Source organism: Neodiprion pinetum, chromosome 2 (assembly GCF_021155775.2).
Source record: "Neodiprion pinetum isolate iyNeoPine1 chromosome 2, iyNeoPine1.2, whole genome shotgun sequence".
Taxonomy (NCBI): domain Eukaryota; kingdom Metazoa; phylum Arthropoda; class Insecta; order Hymenoptera; family Diprionidae; genus Neodiprion; species Neodiprion pinetum.
The window spans coordinates 2,706,309-2,723,925 of record NC_060233.1 but is presented as its reverse complement, the minus strand read 5'-3'; the positions used below and the strand labels follow the sequence as shown (position 1 = coordinate 2,723,925).

The 17,617-nt window shown below is 43.9% G+C and overlaps 1 protein-coding gene across 2 annotated transcripts in view; it reads left to right on the top strand.

Annotated features, from left to right (window-relative positions):
* Positions 1–17,617, top strand: part of LOC124212051 (discoidin domain-containing receptor 2) — a 37,031-nt gene that overhangs the window by 18,549 nt on the left and 865 nt on the right. The window contains exons 3-16 of one of the 2 annotated variants that reach the window (XM_046611757.2): positions 3,717–3,819; positions 5,830–6,061; positions 7,134–7,281; positions 9,131–9,295; positions 9,570–9,703; positions 9,788–9,995; positions 10,345–10,443; positions 14,006–14,181; positions 14,365–14,545; positions 14,833–15,149; positions 15,774–15,911; positions 16,235–16,521; positions 17,102–17,336; positions 17,412–17,561. In XM_046611757.2, the coding sequence (XP_046467713.1) occupies positions 3,717–3,819; positions 5,830–6,061; positions 7,134–7,281; positions 9,131–9,295; positions 9,570–9,703; positions 9,788–9,995; positions 10,345–10,443; positions 14,006–14,181; positions 14,365–14,545; positions 14,833–15,149; positions 15,774–15,911; positions 16,235–16,521; positions 17,102–17,336; positions 17,412–17,561 (2,573 nt within the window). The remainder of the gene's footprint in view (positions 1–3,716; positions 3,820–5,829; positions 6,062–7,133; positions 7,282–9,130; positions 9,296–9,569; positions 9,704–9,787; positions 9,996–10,344; positions 10,444–14,005; positions 14,182–14,364; positions 14,546–14,832; positions 15,150–15,773; positions 15,912–16,234; positions 16,522–17,101; positions 17,337–17,411; positions 17,562–17,617) is intronic. The other variant, XM_046611758.2, reaches the window with a different exon arrangement.

The following is a 17,617-nucleotide window of genomic DNA, read 5'->3' as shown; positions in this document are numbered from 1 at the left end:
GCCCGATGCGTTTCAAGCCATTGAAATCGCTTTGCGAGTACTTCACTACTAGCTGGCGGTGCATTTACATGTCGAGTATAAAGTACGATATTCCGCAAAGCGTCGCGCATGGCACGTATGGTACTTTGTCGTGTGAAGAGCTTTAAACAGGGTTCGAAAGTGAAAACGGGAGAGAAAAAAAAAAAAGAAGTTGGGTCAAAATTGAAAGAATTATTGTACGCGTGTCGCGGTCGATGTAGAAAAAGCTTTTACATCGGGAAAAAAGCTTTTCGTCTCCGAAACTTTCCGCAGAAGGGTTTCAATTAGAGGGGAACGAGGTCGAAAATGAATGGCTTTGTTATTTTATTTATTTTTTTTTGTTTTTCTTTTTTTTCTCTTCTTCTGTTTTTAAAACACTCTTCCTCGCTCACTTGCCGCGCTATTCGCAGTCTCGAAGGTACAACCCCACTCTATATTACGATTGGTTCGTGAATATACGTCATATATCATCATGCTGAACACGTACGTGTACGTACAGATATGTATATATACTGCGTATATCTAGGTACGCGTATAGGTACGAATATCATGTTTAATATACGACCGTGCTGGAATTTATGTTGAAAAGTTATGCAATTCCCCGGCGCAAGCTCACCTCTTCTCTCTCTCTCTCACTCACACTTTTACTCGCTCTTTCTCAGCAAACAGAAACGTCGAGCGGACAAAATTGCACAAGATTGTAGAAAAATATCCGTATTATTACATAATTGTTGGTTTAGAATTATTTCGCCGCGATGAAAATTGCGGAAATTTTAATCGGGGGAAAAAAAAATGAAACATTATTGCTTCGTGATACCGTGAAAGTAGGTTTTTAGAATGATGTAAAAAAAGATGTGGACAAAAAATTATAGAACAATAATTTGAAGCTCCGGGCTTTTCTGCAGTGAAATCCGATTCCTCCGATTTCGGCAATTTCTCCCTCGGCAGAAATGCCAACATTTTATAGGCGCACGCTTTGTTACAGGTGTACGTAAACCGTGCACGCAATAAGTTGCGCATTATACGGATATGATGTACGGGGAATTTTTATTGCACGAATTCGCGACTACATTTCACCCGTTCAGCCTGTCATAGAGAACCAGTTAATCTTCGCACGTATATTTCTTTACTCGCAATTTATGCTCCGGGCAAGCGTTGTTCCCGATGTTTACCCGAGTATATAAACCCTGGCATTATACGCTCGTACGCCAACAGGGATCGAGGAACAAACGAACGAATAAACGAAACGGTTTTAACCGATCGGGGTTTAAACCGCGTTGAATGATTCGCGGGGGTTGAAAATCCGCGAATTAGTCGTTTCAAGCATGAATTGCTGGGCATTGTGCGATTTTGCGAAACATTTTTTCCCCCCGCGCATGCGCAGATTGGAAAAGGGGGGCGAACCGCACGCCGCTGGCAAGACGAATTGTTCGACGTGGAATGCCTGCTTTCGCGAACTGCGAAAAAACTACGTCGAATCGCGGCAAGCTGCGAGGAAGTTAGCCGGAGAGAGAGAGAGAGAGATGTTCGAACGGACGGGGTTGAAATTTGAGTCGGAATTTGATAAGATCCGGAAACTCCGAGTTCCGAATTTTTTCGTCGCGAAAGTTGAAGAAGAGACATCAAAGTTTCGAACGATCCGAAACCCGACGTTCGAAGTTCCAAAAGTGCAAAAATTAAAAAATTAGTAATTTTGAAACATCGAAATTTCGAACACCGAGAGAAATTTTTAGAATCAAACGCTTTCGGAAAGTTTCAAATTCGGAATTTCAACCCCGCCCCTGCTGGGAGGCTTTTACAGGATGCCTGATATCTCTGAAGCGTGCAACAAATTTCGTCGTCGAGAAGAAAGACTCGGCTGCATGCAAATCGTTGCAGCAGCGATTCTTTCCGCCACTCGAAACGTATTCATGGGATTGCCTGACACACCTGTCTTCGACGAGATCGTTGCTCGCCTTCTGTTTCCCTGATCCCTCGGGAATATCGAAGTTACCCCGAATTCCTCTGAATCTACGAATCCTTATCTTTCGGGAATTCTCTTATTTTCGACAGCGCTTGGATAAAATTTCAATTATCGTCCGATACAAGCAACAATATATAAAAATCAGGTGAAATTCGTTTCGTTACAATTCAATTACCGTCACAAATATTGTTCCAGTTAAAAGTAAACGTTGTACAAAATTTTATATCACAATTGTCAAGGCCAGTTATTTAATCCAACCTCCGTCTACTCGATGATCAAATTTTTTTCAATCGTCAATTTAACGCCAATTCAGCAACGTGAAATAATCGCGATAGTTGCAGAGAAACTAAAAAACTAAACAATAATTAAAAACTTCTCTCATTGTTGTAATTTTTCCTATTATTTGATTGTCAAAAATCCGCATTTCGGTTAGAATTCAAATTTTCATCGTCGTCGATACCTTCCAATTCTCCTGTTCAATTCCACATATTCTACACAAGTGTTCGAATATTCCGCGGCAAAGTTAACAGCGTAAAAAGTGCCTGTGCTTTATTTTTTCTTTTCGAGTCTCCGGTGTAAAGCTCGTTAATATCGCGTTCACATCGAGTATCATTAGCGCGGTTAGTTTTCACCGTTACGAGCATGGAAGCCCGGATATTTCAGGGACGGGTAACCGTGCCTAGATACCTCGGCGCAACTATCAGGGGTTGAAAATCTGTTCCAGGTCCGAATGCGTTTCCAATAAGTCCCTCCGAGAGTCAAGGAGGACAAACACAAGTACGTTCCGAGTTTCACTCCAGTCAGACCAGTCAACCGAATACATCCGAAACGTGTTTCCCGAAATAACGCGATCGCGGAATGGCATCAAGACCCGGGAAAAAGTTACCTACAATAACATCAACGTGCGATTTTTCTTTTCTCCCGTTGTGCGTGACGCTTGATTCTTACCTCGTTTTCTTATCCCGCCCGACGTCGTGATAAAAAAAATAACGACAGCATCGATTCGGTCGGAAAAAATAACACCGACCTCCTTGTTTTCATTATTACACTATGCCCGGATAACGAGGGAAGAAGAGAAGCCCCGAACCTCGATCTTAGGCGCCCGTTTTAAACTAACGAGGGTTAAGAAATGGGTTCATAAAAATTTCACCCCCACCATGATGTGCCCGTGCAGACCGCTGTCTATACAACCAACAGGAAGACGTATGCTCGGACCCGCGAATGCCACCCCCCGCCCCTTTGGAAGCCCGACTTAATATTAATGACTCAATACCACCGCACATATATATGTATATATATATATATATATATATATATATATATATTTACGCATCATGCAGCCTACCGCGAGTCCCGAGCCATTTATTACGGTTGACTCGCCCCGGGCGACGGCTGAACTTTACTTTCCTCCTCCCTTTCCTTCTACGCCCCCCTCTTTCCACTTATTTATTTTCTCTTACTTCCCCCCGACCGAATTCGGAGACGAGACACACGGGCAATGGGATGGAAACTCGTGGAACAGTCTCGTAAGAAGTTCTAGACGGACCCCCGAGGATCAGGGACATTTTTCACGTCCCGCACGGGGAATTTGGATCGATGAAATTTGCGAATTTTATATGGGCGGACGGAAATGTCCGGTCCGTAAGTATCGCAGAGTTGTTGATGAAACGATTGATCGCGGTTTGTCTTTTTCTTTTCTCGCGTTTTTTTTTACACATTTTTCGAAATGTTTCAGGATCTTGTAATTCACCCCTGGGGATGGAGTCGGGGACCATTCCAGATTCCGCCGTCAACGCTTCCTCCTCGTACGTAACGAACGTCGGACCTCGATATGCTCGGTAAGTTGGCTCGGTCTGTTAGGTTAGTGTACCAGTTTTTTTGAAAAATCGTGGCCAAAATTGACATTTTTTTTTTTTTTTGCATCCGTTTGATCCTTAGTTCTGAAATTACCAGAAAAATTAATTTTCTAGGGTTCAATCCTCTAGCAATTGTCTTTAGTCGTCGAGAAATTTACAATTTGTGTACCGTTATTTTATAATTTTTGAAAACGAATGGGTCAATAATTGGGTCCAAGCGTGTCGGCAACTGGTACGCTTAACTTACACAGAGAATTTCTAACGACTGCACGGTCCGCCGAATCTGAGTAACAGATATGAAAATATGAAAAACGATGAAAAAAAAAAATAGAAAAAAACGAAATCCCAATCCGAATCTTGCGTGAAAATGTTTCGTTTCTTAAACCAAGTGCCCTTTTTTTTTTTTTTTTTGTTCTTGTTTCATAAAAATAAAATTGGGTACTTTTCAGATGGGTTTAAAAAATTGGGCAAAGACGAGTGATTGAAAAAAATGTCAAATTTTTTTCGAAGCTTTTCAAGGGTCTTACTAACGTAAGAAAAATCCTTGGTGAAATTAAAAAACGTCGTGTTCAACCGTTCAACAGAGTTGACATGGAATGCCCCATGTATAAAGGACCAAATAAATAGTTATAGAATAACGTGCATTATTGTGCTATATATATATACATATATATATATATCGTGTTTTTTCATACCTCCAGTCCACTCCACTCGATCAAATTTCGCCCAAAGCTTTTCGACCCGCGACCATTCTTTCCATTCCTGTTTCATTCATCCCGAAGTCGTTATTCATTTTTTTCTTTCTCTATCTCCGTCCCTTATTTTTATTTTTTTCTCTCTTTCTTGCTTTCGTTATTCTTTGTCCCTTCGTCCCCTTTATATTATGTTGTATACGTGTTTCTCTCTCTCTCTCTCTCTCTCTCTCTCTCTCTCTCTCTCTCTCTCTCTCTCTCTCTCTCTCTTTCTCTCTCAAATTCGAAACCGTATTAAATCGCATTCATTTGTCCCTGTATATTACAGCCGTCACTTTCTCATCCATTTTCAATTTTTCCGCGTGTGGTGGGTTGAATTTTATTTTCGTTACTTCACGGTATAATTATTCCCGTTATTTTATCGGGCTTAAATTATTGCGTATCACGTATGTGTAACAAGTTTACGTAACGAGAATGAGATGAGAGGGGAAAAACGATTCACGTGTCAAATCATATAAAGTTTCGAAAGAATTCACAGCGTGCAATTTATAACTTTAAGATTTACTTTCTGAATTCGATCAAATATATAAGAAATCGGATGATTACGAAAGCACGAATCATCAGGTATACTAGATCAGATATCCTGTAATCAACTACACTGAGAAAAATTTCATTTGTTACAGTAACTAGAAAAATTCGGTAAAACAGCAAATCGTTTAAAAAAACTGTTTGAATTTTTTGGTAATTGCAACGCAAGATCCGTTTGGTCGGTTTGCTCTACTTTTTTAGTTAAACAAGGCTTCAACGTCAATTTATTATTGCATGAGCAATAAATTTTCGCAACAGTTGCAAGAAAATATAGCAAAATCGATCGTAATTATAAAGAATAGTAACGGATACTAGACTTTCCGGTAACAGGTATAAAACTAATTTTCATTTTCTACCTAGAACTATACCAATTTTGATTTATTACATGTATCTAAAGATTCGGAAGTTCGTAATCGAATTTACAAGATAAACCATATAATAAATGACACGCTGAATTTTAAAAAAATATTCAATGACTCAACGCGCGAACATTTTTAGTCGGATTACCCAACATGGAATAAAATCGTATTCGTCACGAAGCAAGAGGAACGAAAAAACGAAGTTATAAAAATAACAATCTTCAGACCTACCCCCCGAGCTTTTTGATCGTTCGAAAAAATCGAAACAATAATAAGATAACGAAGCTTTACGACTTCCGTTTGGTCTTCTCGCGGTTCGATTTCCTCCAAATAATTGCCGATTATGATTTCAGATTGCGAAAAGAGACAGCGGGGGGTGCCTGGTGCCCGAAAAGGCCGATCGAGGCGGATGTCCGGGAGTGGTTGCAGGTCGATTTCGTCGGCTCTCACGTCGTGACGGCGATCGAAACGCAGGGTCGTTACGACCACGGCAGAGGCCAGGAATACGTCGAGGAGTACACCCTCGAGTACTGGAGACCCGGGTTCGCCGAATGGCGGGAGTACCGGAAGTGGGACGGCCAAAAGGTTCGCCTCATTTTTATTTTCATCCAAAGCATGCGTTTCTCATTAATTCGCTCCGATATTCTTACGGTTCAGAAAAATTCATCCTCGATCTGTGCTGCTCGACTATCGAAAGCCACATTTCAAGCAATTTATTCGGCACGATTAGAGTGTTTTTTCATTGGATCCTAAAATCAGTGATATTCCAGGTTCCACTCAATTTTTCGGTGTAGTTGTGTAAATTTTTCACTACAGTTTTGCCAAAATTGAATTCCGAGAATTCACTTTTGTATGACAAAAATATCACTGATAAACTATTTTTTTTTTTTTTTTTCATAAACACAAAATATTTCCTCATTATACAATTTCAGTAAATTTCGGGTGCGATTTCAGTTACAAGTATTCGGTAGAATTTCAGTCGGTAAAGAAATCTTTTCGATTTCAGTGTTACTCTAGCGGTAAGGTCGAAAAATTTTAATTCGGTGATCTTTCTGCGTGACTTTGGTATGCCTTTAATGCAATTGCAGTGAAAACAGGGTGTTAAAAAAAAAGACAAAAGAAATTCTCAACTACACCGTGAAATCTAAGTGCAACTTCGGTTCAATTTCAGGGATACTTTGGCCGGTAGACAGTTGTATTTTTTAGCATAACAAAGTTGAAGGCACACCGTGATTAGATCAATTTACATTTGCATCCCGTGGCATCGTTTGCCTCCCCCAACAAAGCCGTGGAAGAATCGACCGGCGAGTGTATTTTAATACTACAGGCGTTATTTATTGACTAATCTGCACGGAGGGCAATGAAGAGGCGAGCTTCTTTCTACGCGAAAGCTTCGCCTTTGCTCGAACGATTATCCTCAATATCCTGTATTAAGTCCAGGGGGAGAGTTTGCAGGTTCGGAAATATACAACGCCGGTGATATTATGCATTATAAAGTCTAGCTTTGAACCTGTTCATTATATTAAAAACCGTCCTGAGGACTCGAGCGCCTCCTCGATCTATATCGAACACCCGCAACGCCGTTATGTCCTTTTTTTTTTCATTACATTTAGACAGTATATTCTCCCGGCTCTCACTTTTCCTCTATTTTCCCCAGATATTGACAGGGAACACCGACACGGCCACCGTCGTTTCTCAGGAACTTCACCCGCCTATAATTGCCACAAAAATACGCCTGTTACCGCATTCGGTTCACAGGCGAACCGTTTGCCTTCGCATCGAGCTGAAGGGCTGCCCGGAAACCAGTAAGTCAGACGAACCCTTTTTACTACCCTTTATACCGACCTTCGCATTAATTATCGCTTGGAAATTTACATATTTCACTCTCCGAATTCCCTGCGACGATTCGCAGTGTTTGAAGTTACGTAGATAACGAACATTGAATCGCAGGAAAGTAAAAATCCACTCGGTTATAAAATTTGTTTATTTTAACAGAAGTTTAAGAAAAAAAAAGACCCCTTTTTCTTCGTTGAGATGACATTGTATCCGAAACGTTGGACGATGCAAAGTTCTCTATTCGCAGAATCGTAGGTTTTGTTAACGATGCCTCCAAATGGGGTAGTTAAATTTCTTCATCCTGGCGATAGTCACGCCGTCCCGGAAGTTGAAAGTGAAAAACGCGGTATGCGCTCGATTATATCGAAGTTATCGGAAAAACGTGACATGCCAGTCGGTTTCTGTGAACAGATAATGCGTCTGGTGTAATTCGAGAGCCAATTAAGAGGAGGGGGGATTTTAGAATCAGCGCGGATTCGTCTTAACCGCGTCTTAAGGCGGCGCCGAGGCAGACCGACATTTGCATAAACAATTTTTCGTCGGTCTATACGAGCGCCGGTCGGCACGATAGCTGGTCCCGGTTCTGGAGCGTTCCAGGTTCCACCGGCATAAGAAATAATCAGAGAGCGCGTGAGAACGAGAGTGGCAGATTTATGGCGGTCGTGCACGACACCCGGTTGGCTGAAATACGTTGAAGTCATCGCAAATGGCTCTTGAGGCTCCGACAGCGGCGCCCCGATTAATAAATCAAAAACCGATCGCGTTTACCCAATTTTAACAAGTACGAACAAGTTCCGACTCCTTACTGTGACCGTAATAAGGTCGTCCACCTTTTCCACCTCCTCTTCAATACCGAATGCCGCCTCGTAACACAGCATGCAGCGTCGTCGCGTGCCTTCGCAGATGAATTAATGCCCAGGCCGGTATTATAACGCCGGATTCCAAACACGACACGACACTTCGTCGTCCGGTGGCTTGTTCCTTATCGAATGAATTATTGAGGTGGTCGGTTAGCCGAAAAGCTGTGCTTTTTATTAATTTCATTATGAGATGATCGCGTGGTGAATATTCATCGAAAAATCTCTCAACTCTTTGATGGATCCATTTTTTCTTGCGGTCCTCAGAGTTGCTGATTTCGAAAATAGGGTCAGATCTGAGAAATTTTTAGAATTAAAAATGGTGGATCAAATACGAGTGATTAGGATCGATTCTTATATTTTTGGCCACCGTATTAGATCCGCCATCTTGAATTTTGAAATTCCGGCGCCGGATTCGTTTTCACCGATTCCGGAAACCCCCGGGCAACAAATTTCAACCGAGTTGGATCAATTTTTATATTTTGAGTCTACTATAATGGATCCGCTGTTTGGAAATTTGAAATTCTGACGTCAGATTCGTTTTTAACGACCCCAAAAACCGAAGATTATCGAGTTCCACTTTTCTAGTCCCCACAAACTTTCCACAATTACATTTAATCTGTGAAAACAGGCGGTTTCAACACTTTATAGCCCTTACTGTATTCGCGGAATCATCACAACCCCTCTTAAAACATCAACATTGACATCTTATAAGTCCAATTATGTAAAAAGAAAATGAGAAATAAAAGATACTGGACTTATAAACAAAGACTTCAAGTCGCTTCAAGATTTGCTCAAGAATCTGATAGAAGACTCCTCCAATTTGGGGCTATACTCTATCTACGTATCGTTGTACAGTGACAAACTTGAGGACGGGTTCTTCTGCATTTGGGGTAAAAGAAACAACGTTGACAACCAAAATAGCGGTCCATTGCCGAAATTCGTAGGTGTTAACTTTCAGGCGGAGTTGTCAGCTACACCGTCCCCCAATCTCCGGTAACAGAACTTGAGGACACCTATTACGACGGGATAAAGCGACAGGGGAATCTCCTCGACGGTATCGGGCGGCTAATGGACGGAGAGGTTGGAGCCGACGACTACAGGATTGACACCGGCTACGGAAAAGGTACAATAAAATTGAAGGTTGGAAGGGAAAGTTAGGTAGTGGAGACTGTTTTTTCCCTCCTCCACCTTCGTCTCATTGTCAGCTCTGCCAAGTAGCTGAAAACTTCACCCTTGCATTGTGCACACCGCTGAAACGGGCTGTTATAAGTATACGCGAAAAGACGGTTGGAATGTTTTACACTGGGGATCTGGGTCCGTGGATAGTATGCACCATACATCCACCCCTCGACATTTGCGCGGATGCTAAATTCTACCGGGTAATGATTCATCTTCAGGTACGGGATGGGTTGCCTGGATGAGCGATTCCTTTACCGAGAACTTCCTCGAGCTCGTCTTTCAGTTTGACGATATCAGGATCTTTCACGCCGTCCACTTATACGCCAACAACTACTTCTCACGCGACGTCCAGGTACGTTGATCATCGTCTACCCTCTACTCCAAATCACGACGCGACATTCTACTGTAGGAATATGTATCGACGAAATTATGGCAGGTCTTCGCCAAGGCGGATGTCTGGTTCAGCATTGGTGGTCAAGCCTACAAGGGTCGACCCATTTCCTACTCCTACATGCCCGACACCGTGCTCGAAAACGCCAGGAACGTAACGATCGGTCTCCACGGTAAAACCGGCCGATTCGTCAAGCTCCAGCTGCACTTCGCAAACCGATGGATCATGATTAGCGAGGTCGTCTTCGAGGCCTGTAAGTTTACCACTTGGTCCTCATCGTCGGATGCAATTAGCTGCACAGCATCCAAAGTACACATCTCTCATCGCGATTGCGTTACGGAGTTGAACGGCAGCTCTACATATAGATAGATAGATAGATAGATAATGTTTAAAACGCCCATGGCATTGTTGGACAAGAATTAGAAACACAAGTAAAGCGGTAAGAAAAAAATTAACAAGAGGTGAAACGAATAGTTGGGTACATGGATGATAGAAGTTCACTTGCGTGCAGTGATTACGTCTGTCGATGTTGACGCGAAAGTGAAAAAAAAAACTATAAACACAAATTTGACTATAACGGTGACGCATTCTTCTCTGAGCAGCCAGTCTGCCCGATAACGCAACGGACGAGGTGACCAACTTCGAAGTTGGGGTAAACGAGTCGCCAGTGAGTCCGGAATTGGATCTGACTTTGCAGACGAGTAAGTACAATTCAAAAAGCCCAATGGACTGAGGGATGTTTTTAGTGGGTAGCGGGTGCAGTTGGTATGCTCAAAGCGAGGTATTTTTGCCGGGTTCCTATTCAGCGGAGGCTTTCGGGATTAGGATCTGATTTGGCTTGATTGGAGCTGATTAGAACGGTGTGCGGAGGCATTCCCCAAATTACGTAAAGCCAAAACACAAACGCCGAGGCATTCTGCATCCCCGTCCGACCCTTTCGCCCTCCCCCGCAGCAATATTACCAACCTTATTCTATATGTACCTACCCAATTGCGCATGTCAGTGGAAAGCAGCATCACTGGATCAATTATTTTGAGCGACCTTATTCTTCGGAACGAGGCGTGATCGATACGCGCTTCGGTTCATCTACAGCTGTAAGCGGAATCACAGCATCCAGGAGCCATAAATCTGCCGCTCGTAATTGCCGGTAGGTTCTGCGTATAGATTCCGATACCGGCATCTTACCGACGTTTTACCCGCTTTATAGCTCAGACGCAAACCCTACCCAACTTCCCGTTCCTCTGTTTCAAGATAAAAAAGAAAGTTGTAATTACCGCGCAAATGAAAAGTTGAGAAGAGTTTGTGTCTGAGCTATAAAGCGGGTGAAACGTCGGTAAAACACCGGTATCGGAATCTGTACGCAGAACCCTCATTGCATACCAACTATTGCCTCCTGCATGGTGCGCATGGAATTATACGTCTGTTGACTTTACTTGATGAAAATCGTCACGGCGCGAAGGTGTAATCAGGCGTGCGGATACAAGCGTGCGTTATTCGCGATTCAAAAGGGGGATGAGGGTGGGGGTGGAAAACGAGAGAGCCAGCTAGCAGGCTCGAGTAACTTCATTAGGAAAATGAGGCCTCTATTCTTTACCCCGCGTAGATGCGATTAGCAAAAGTAGCGTCGCGCAGGGACGGGGGTGCGGTTTATAATTCACGCGGCAACTTCCACCAGCTAACGTAAACAATTAGTCGGATTAGGGAAAGGGGCTCGTGTAAGGCGGCAGAGTCGCGCCTTCGGCTTCGCGGTCCGCACGCGGATAACCCGCAGGGTTGATACGAGGGGATGAAACGGGGAACCGAGTTGCAGCCAGCCGGAATATCCGGAGCTACGTGTTTCTGATATGCATATATCTCGTTCTCCACTTAAACGTGTGTGAGTATGTGTATTATACCTTGTATAATGCATACGTAACGCGAATTAAGCGACGTGCCAGACGAGCTACGCGCTGTTCCGTTTCAGTGTCGAGATACGCACAGGGTGTCCCTTCTCCAAAACTACTCTCCTTTAGTCGATATTCATCCTCGAATTTAGGACCGGGAACCGTCCTAGATTCCAGTTTTTCAAAAAAAATACAAATACATGGAATTCTTTTTGGGAAAATAATTCTTCTCTTTCCAAAATATCCCTACACCATGTAGCAAAGATGATTATGGGACAGAATTTTGTTTCATGATACACTTGAACTTTCGTTCGTAATGTATTTATTACAATATAACAAGAAACAGAACTTCATACGATTATATACAATAGATGGCGTTTGTTACACCCAAAGCGGTACATAGCTCCAGATGAGAAGAACATAGAATAACAACTGCCTAGATCGTCGACCCAGTCTATTTCTTGAGTCTATCATTATAGTTAGCCTCTTTCTCATTGGTTTATTATACCTCCAAGACGCCATTTATACTCTTACGAAACCGGGACGCCCTGTCGATGATTGTTTGTACGCAAATGTATCTGCCGTATGCCCAAAATACTGTGTGTGTGTGCGTGTGTATATTACATATATATACGTGGTGAAAATTCGCGAGGGGACAAGTGCACACCACGGTGATGCTGCTACTGGTGGTGCCGGTGGTGGAGGCTTGTTATAGCAGATTGTGCTACGGCACTGAATACATACGTGAGGAAATGCATATTTCAACCGAAAGATATACGCGCGTGTATGTGTATGTTTTATACATGTATATTACATATATAAATATACATACGTATGTACGTACATACCTACGCAATGCATATGTATGAATGAATTCTTCTACGCGATCGAATACGGGCGCCATGTATCAAAACCTCCACTGCACCGACACAATCTATATTCTGTAAATACATGTATACTGCATAAGCTTTACACTTTGAAGGAAAATGCATATTTTCTACAATACACGAGGGAGGGACGCGGTCCTGATGAAACATGGCCCAGATTTTTCCTCGCTCTTCGCGCTCCTCGGGCACGAACTTAGGTAGATATAGAGCTGCGTGTAATCATATTCTTTTCGTCTGGCTTCATTTCGCTTTCGGTTATTAATTGAAACTGGTTTTTCAGTGCTTCTTAAAATTATATCGTACCATTTTATATGGATTATAATAGTAATAAAATTCCTCCGTCAATTTCAAATGATATTCTTATAACGCTAGAGAGAAATACGATATCGCATAAGCAACGAAAGGGGGTTTGAAATATCTTCATTGAAATAGACTTCCTCGTTCCTAATTTTTTGTTTTCAGACTCTCTTCCTTTATGCTTTTTCTTCTGTTTTTCAAACGTCTTTGGAAAATTTATTGAAAAAGTTATACGGTAGCCAGCTTATACCGAACTTATACCCACGCGCTTATACCTATAAGTTAGTCGTGGAATCTATTTCTACGTATAATATCCGACAGGAACTGCAGGAACAACTTTATCAATAAATTTCGCTACAGATGAAATAAAAAAAAAAAAAGAAGAATGATTCACCTTTATATAAGGGAAGAAAAACGAAAAGAAAGACGTTCTTTGAGCGAGGAAAAAAATTTCAAAATGCCAATATATGTATACACAAGTTCTTTGCCCTTTTTGAAAATGTTCGTAGCGCCATCGTCGTTCCGTCGTTTCGTTTCGCGACCGTCGCGTCGAGGCATGGGTAATAATTCGTTGATTTTTTCCCCTCCTCCATTCACGGAAGACGCGAGCGGCTTATAGAATAGGAAATTTCTCAAGTGCCAGGAAAGCCGGGATACTGTAGAGGTATGTAACAGCCTCCGAGCAAGAACAATGTAGGGTAAACGGGCCTGAAACACTTCTCAGAGAAATGGTCTAGACTTCCGTTATACAAGGTAGTGCGGTTGGACGGTTTAATAATGTAACTGATACACTGTACCTACACTCGTGCATAGAATATACACGTACATACATACGTATACATATTACATATAGATACCATAACGCGGTATCCACGACGGCGAGGAATTGACGTTAAGTATGACTCTATTGTTGCCAACAATGGACCAAGTTTAGGCGCCGCGACTTCCTACTCCTGGCGTTTTACCAACGGGAAAGGGTGCCGGTATAGGTAGATGGTTACACGGAGAGAACTAAGAGTAATATAACGTTGCATATTAATACACCTACCAAGCGAATTTAATCACGTGTAATAATATTGAGATTGATTATGCCCAGAGGTTCCGAGCCTTTGTCTAAGAATATTGTTGCCCTGTTCTATTTTATCTTTCCCCTTTTACACGTGTGTAACGTATATCTTGAAACATCTGGAAATCAGTTACAGCCAGAGAAAAGGGCCAGGAATACGTCGAGGTTTTAATCGGCGTCCTTACAGCCATAACTCTTCTTCTTCTTCTGGTATTCGTTATCATCTTACTGCTCAGCCGGCGACAGAAGCTACAAAACTCACCGACCGTTCTGAAAAATCCCTTCGGATTCGCTATCAACATGAAGGTGATTAATACTCAGTACACGGTTTCTTTATCTACAGATATCAATTTCCATCAGACATGTACATTGATCGTCTGTTGGAGAATCGAACAAAATAGGGGGGGAAAACTGTGAGGAAATTCGAACCCTCCGTCACTGGATTTATGGTGTCGTTTTCCTTTCTCTACGTTTTACACCTGTTTGAAGGGTCTGCTGCTGAACCTAACACCAAGTGGAATGCTTCGCGACAACGGGCACGCCGGTTCCCCTGGCGCCGCCGAAGATTTAAGCATGCACGAGTCCCTGACAATGGAACAATTTCACTCGCCCCTCGTCGCCGCTCATTCGCTCTCCTTCGAGCCGACCTACGTGACGGTGGTTAAGACTGGTAAGAGCTTGCAAGAAAAGAAACACTTGTCGGCAGTTTTATTTTCCTTTTATTTTTACTGCTTTGCTTCTTTTTTCGTTTTTTTGCGATGAAATAAGAACCCAAGATGGGCTGAGAGGACGTTTTTGTTCCTCAAAACACGATACTGACAATAAATTAACGCGCCTGAATTCAGACCACCCGAATTGCGTCACTGCGAAGCGGGCTGCACGCCGTAAGGCGTGTCGGAGAAAAATTTTGATGCAAAACTTGCAAGAAAACTAGAACATTTTTTGTTCTGTTAACAGTGTCTCTGGACGCAGTGAAGGATTTCGAAGACATCGAGGACGAGGATATCGGAGGTTCCTCCGAGGCGTACGAGAGTAAGCCACGAGGTGGAGTAAAGACGGATTTGGTAGTTAAGGGTTCGTCGGGGTGCAGCAGCTACGCCTCGCCCACTTCGCATCAGGTTAAATCCGGCTCGAGACATTCGCAGAATTACAGAACGCTGCAGTCCGGTTCGAGGGGGACAAACCCTCCTGTGGTATCGTCAGCGTCTCCCCAGAGGGACCTTGACCTCTGGCATTCTAAACGGTGGCATACCGCGCCCAAGGAGAAACACAAGGTTCGTGTAAGACCGCCACTAATTATGACTGCGCGCTGTACGCGCGATAAGACAGCCGCAGGGGCGGAGGAATGGGGCGCCTTGCTTCGCCCCCCTCCCCCCTCTCCACCCCCCCAACTCAGGATCTTGAATTCCGTCTCGTTGCGGTTCGTTAATGAATCGGATGGCGCTGTGCGAGGTGCAGACAGCCATAAATCCCCTAAAGTCTGCTCACGTCTGCTCGGCTGGAACGAACCTACAGCACACGGTCTCGGGTCCTCACGGTAGAGTATTAAAATAATGGAAGTTGACGGCGCGTTAATTAGCCGACACCTCTGCGCTGCTTCCACGACGGCGTTAAAACCACCCGCCTTCGCCATATCATACGCGTATCATATACCTGTACCTCATGTTTATGACGGTTGGAAATTGAGTGGCAAGTTTGCTAACTGCTTAGTGGATATGCGGTTCTTGTTTGCCCGACAGTTAACCGCGCTTTCCGACCTCCCAGTTCACCTTGTAATCCTTTCGGTATTCGTGCAACTGGTGCACTTGTGCCAATTCAGTTCTACCTTGTGTAGAAACTTGCGGAATTTACACTGTAAGAAAGTTTTAAAGCTACCTTTTTGTTTGACTACACGTCAGATACCGGCACCCGTCGTCTGCTGGAACATCGCACCGAGCATGAGCAGGCCATACAAATGCAAAGAAACAGAACCGACGGAAATACCAAGACAGTGTCTCCGCGTTGCTGAGAAACTCGGTTCGGGTCATATCGGCGAGGTGAGTTTACACCGAGGGTGATGACTGTCGTAACTAGTCGATATACAGCCCTCCCTCCACTCGTACGAGGCGAATTCAATAATCTCAACAATCTTGCTAGCCTCCCTTAACGACGTCCAATTACCCACTTAATCTCAACGCCCCAATTCTACCCTGATGATGCATACTTCCTGATTAGTTTTCCCCCTCCCCCTCCCGCCACCCCCGAGGAATAATTATTCTCCTAATAATATAATCGATCGTCAATTTTACGATCGAGTTCTTTTCTCTCGCCCTGACTTTCTGCACGACACCGTTCCTCACCCGCCTTCAAACCCATGCAGGTCATCATCTGCGAGACGGTTGGACTCGGCGCCGTTCTTCACGGCGTCGGTAAGCTGGTTGTTGCCCGGGTGCCACCGATCGGCGGTGACGAGGCCCTCAGGGAGGTCAAGTTTCTCTCAAACCTCGTCGATCCGAACCTGGCCCGCGTTTTTGGCGTCTGTGCCGGTGACCCCGCACTCTGGACCATCATGGAATACACGGAACTTGGAGACCTCGCTCATTATCTGCAGTACAGCGTTCCTCTGACCGGTGCAACGAGGACTAGTTGCAGTCTGAAGGCCCTCAGGTACGTGGAATCATCACCGATCGGGAATCAGTGACGATTTGTGATAGAAAATCGCCTGGTACTTATTATTTCCGTCGAATCCTACCTCTCAGCGCCGGCGGATAGGCAACCGAAGCTACGCTAATGACAGGGAGGTAAACCTCAATGTAACTTCGATTGCCTAAAATACGGACCTCAAACGTAACTGCGATTGCCTAACTGCCAACATTGAGCAGCGAGATTCGCCGATAACTCCGATTTTCATAACACCGATCATCGACTTGCTCTACACGGCCGTGTAAATAGCGTCGCGGATAAGGCACCTCAGTCAGTCAGAAGGAGTCAGTGACTATTTGTGCTAGAAAAACGTCTGGAACTTATTTACGTCGAATCTCGCCGTTCAGCGCCGGCGGATAGGCAACCGAAGTTACACTTATGACATTGAGACAGACCTCGAATGTAACTTTGGTTGCCGGTCTGCCGGTACCAAGGAGCAAATACGGACCTCAAACGTAACTGCGGTTGCCTAACTGCCGGCGTTGAACAGCGAAATTAACCGATATCTTTGATTTTCGCGACCCTGATCACCGATTTTCCACAGTCAAGGCTGCCTGCTCTACATGGGCGCGCAAATAGCGTCCGGGATGAGGTACCTCGAGTCAAGGAATCTCGTGCACAAGGATTTGGCAGCTCGTAATTGTCTCCTGGGACGTTCTTACGCCGTAAAAGTAACCGACATCGCGATGTGCAGCGATCTGTACAAGAAGGACTATTGCGACATCGGCGGAAGGCCTCCGGCGCCAATCAGATGGCTGCCATGGGAGAGCGTGCTCTTGGTGAGTGTCGACCTCGTAATTCGTTAATCCGTCTTTCGTATTTCCGTCATCTTGACTCCTCGTGTCTTTTTACAGGACAGATACACCTGCGCCAGCAGCGTTTGGTCCTTCGCCGTCACACTTTGGGAGGTAATGAGCTTGGCTCGGGAAAAACCCTTTCAGCATCTCAGCAACGAGCAGGTCATCCAGAACGCCGAGCTAATGTATTACGGGGGAGAGCTGCAGGTGAGGGTTATCCTACTTCTTATTCTATAAGTCGTTTGTTTTTTTCTAAACATATT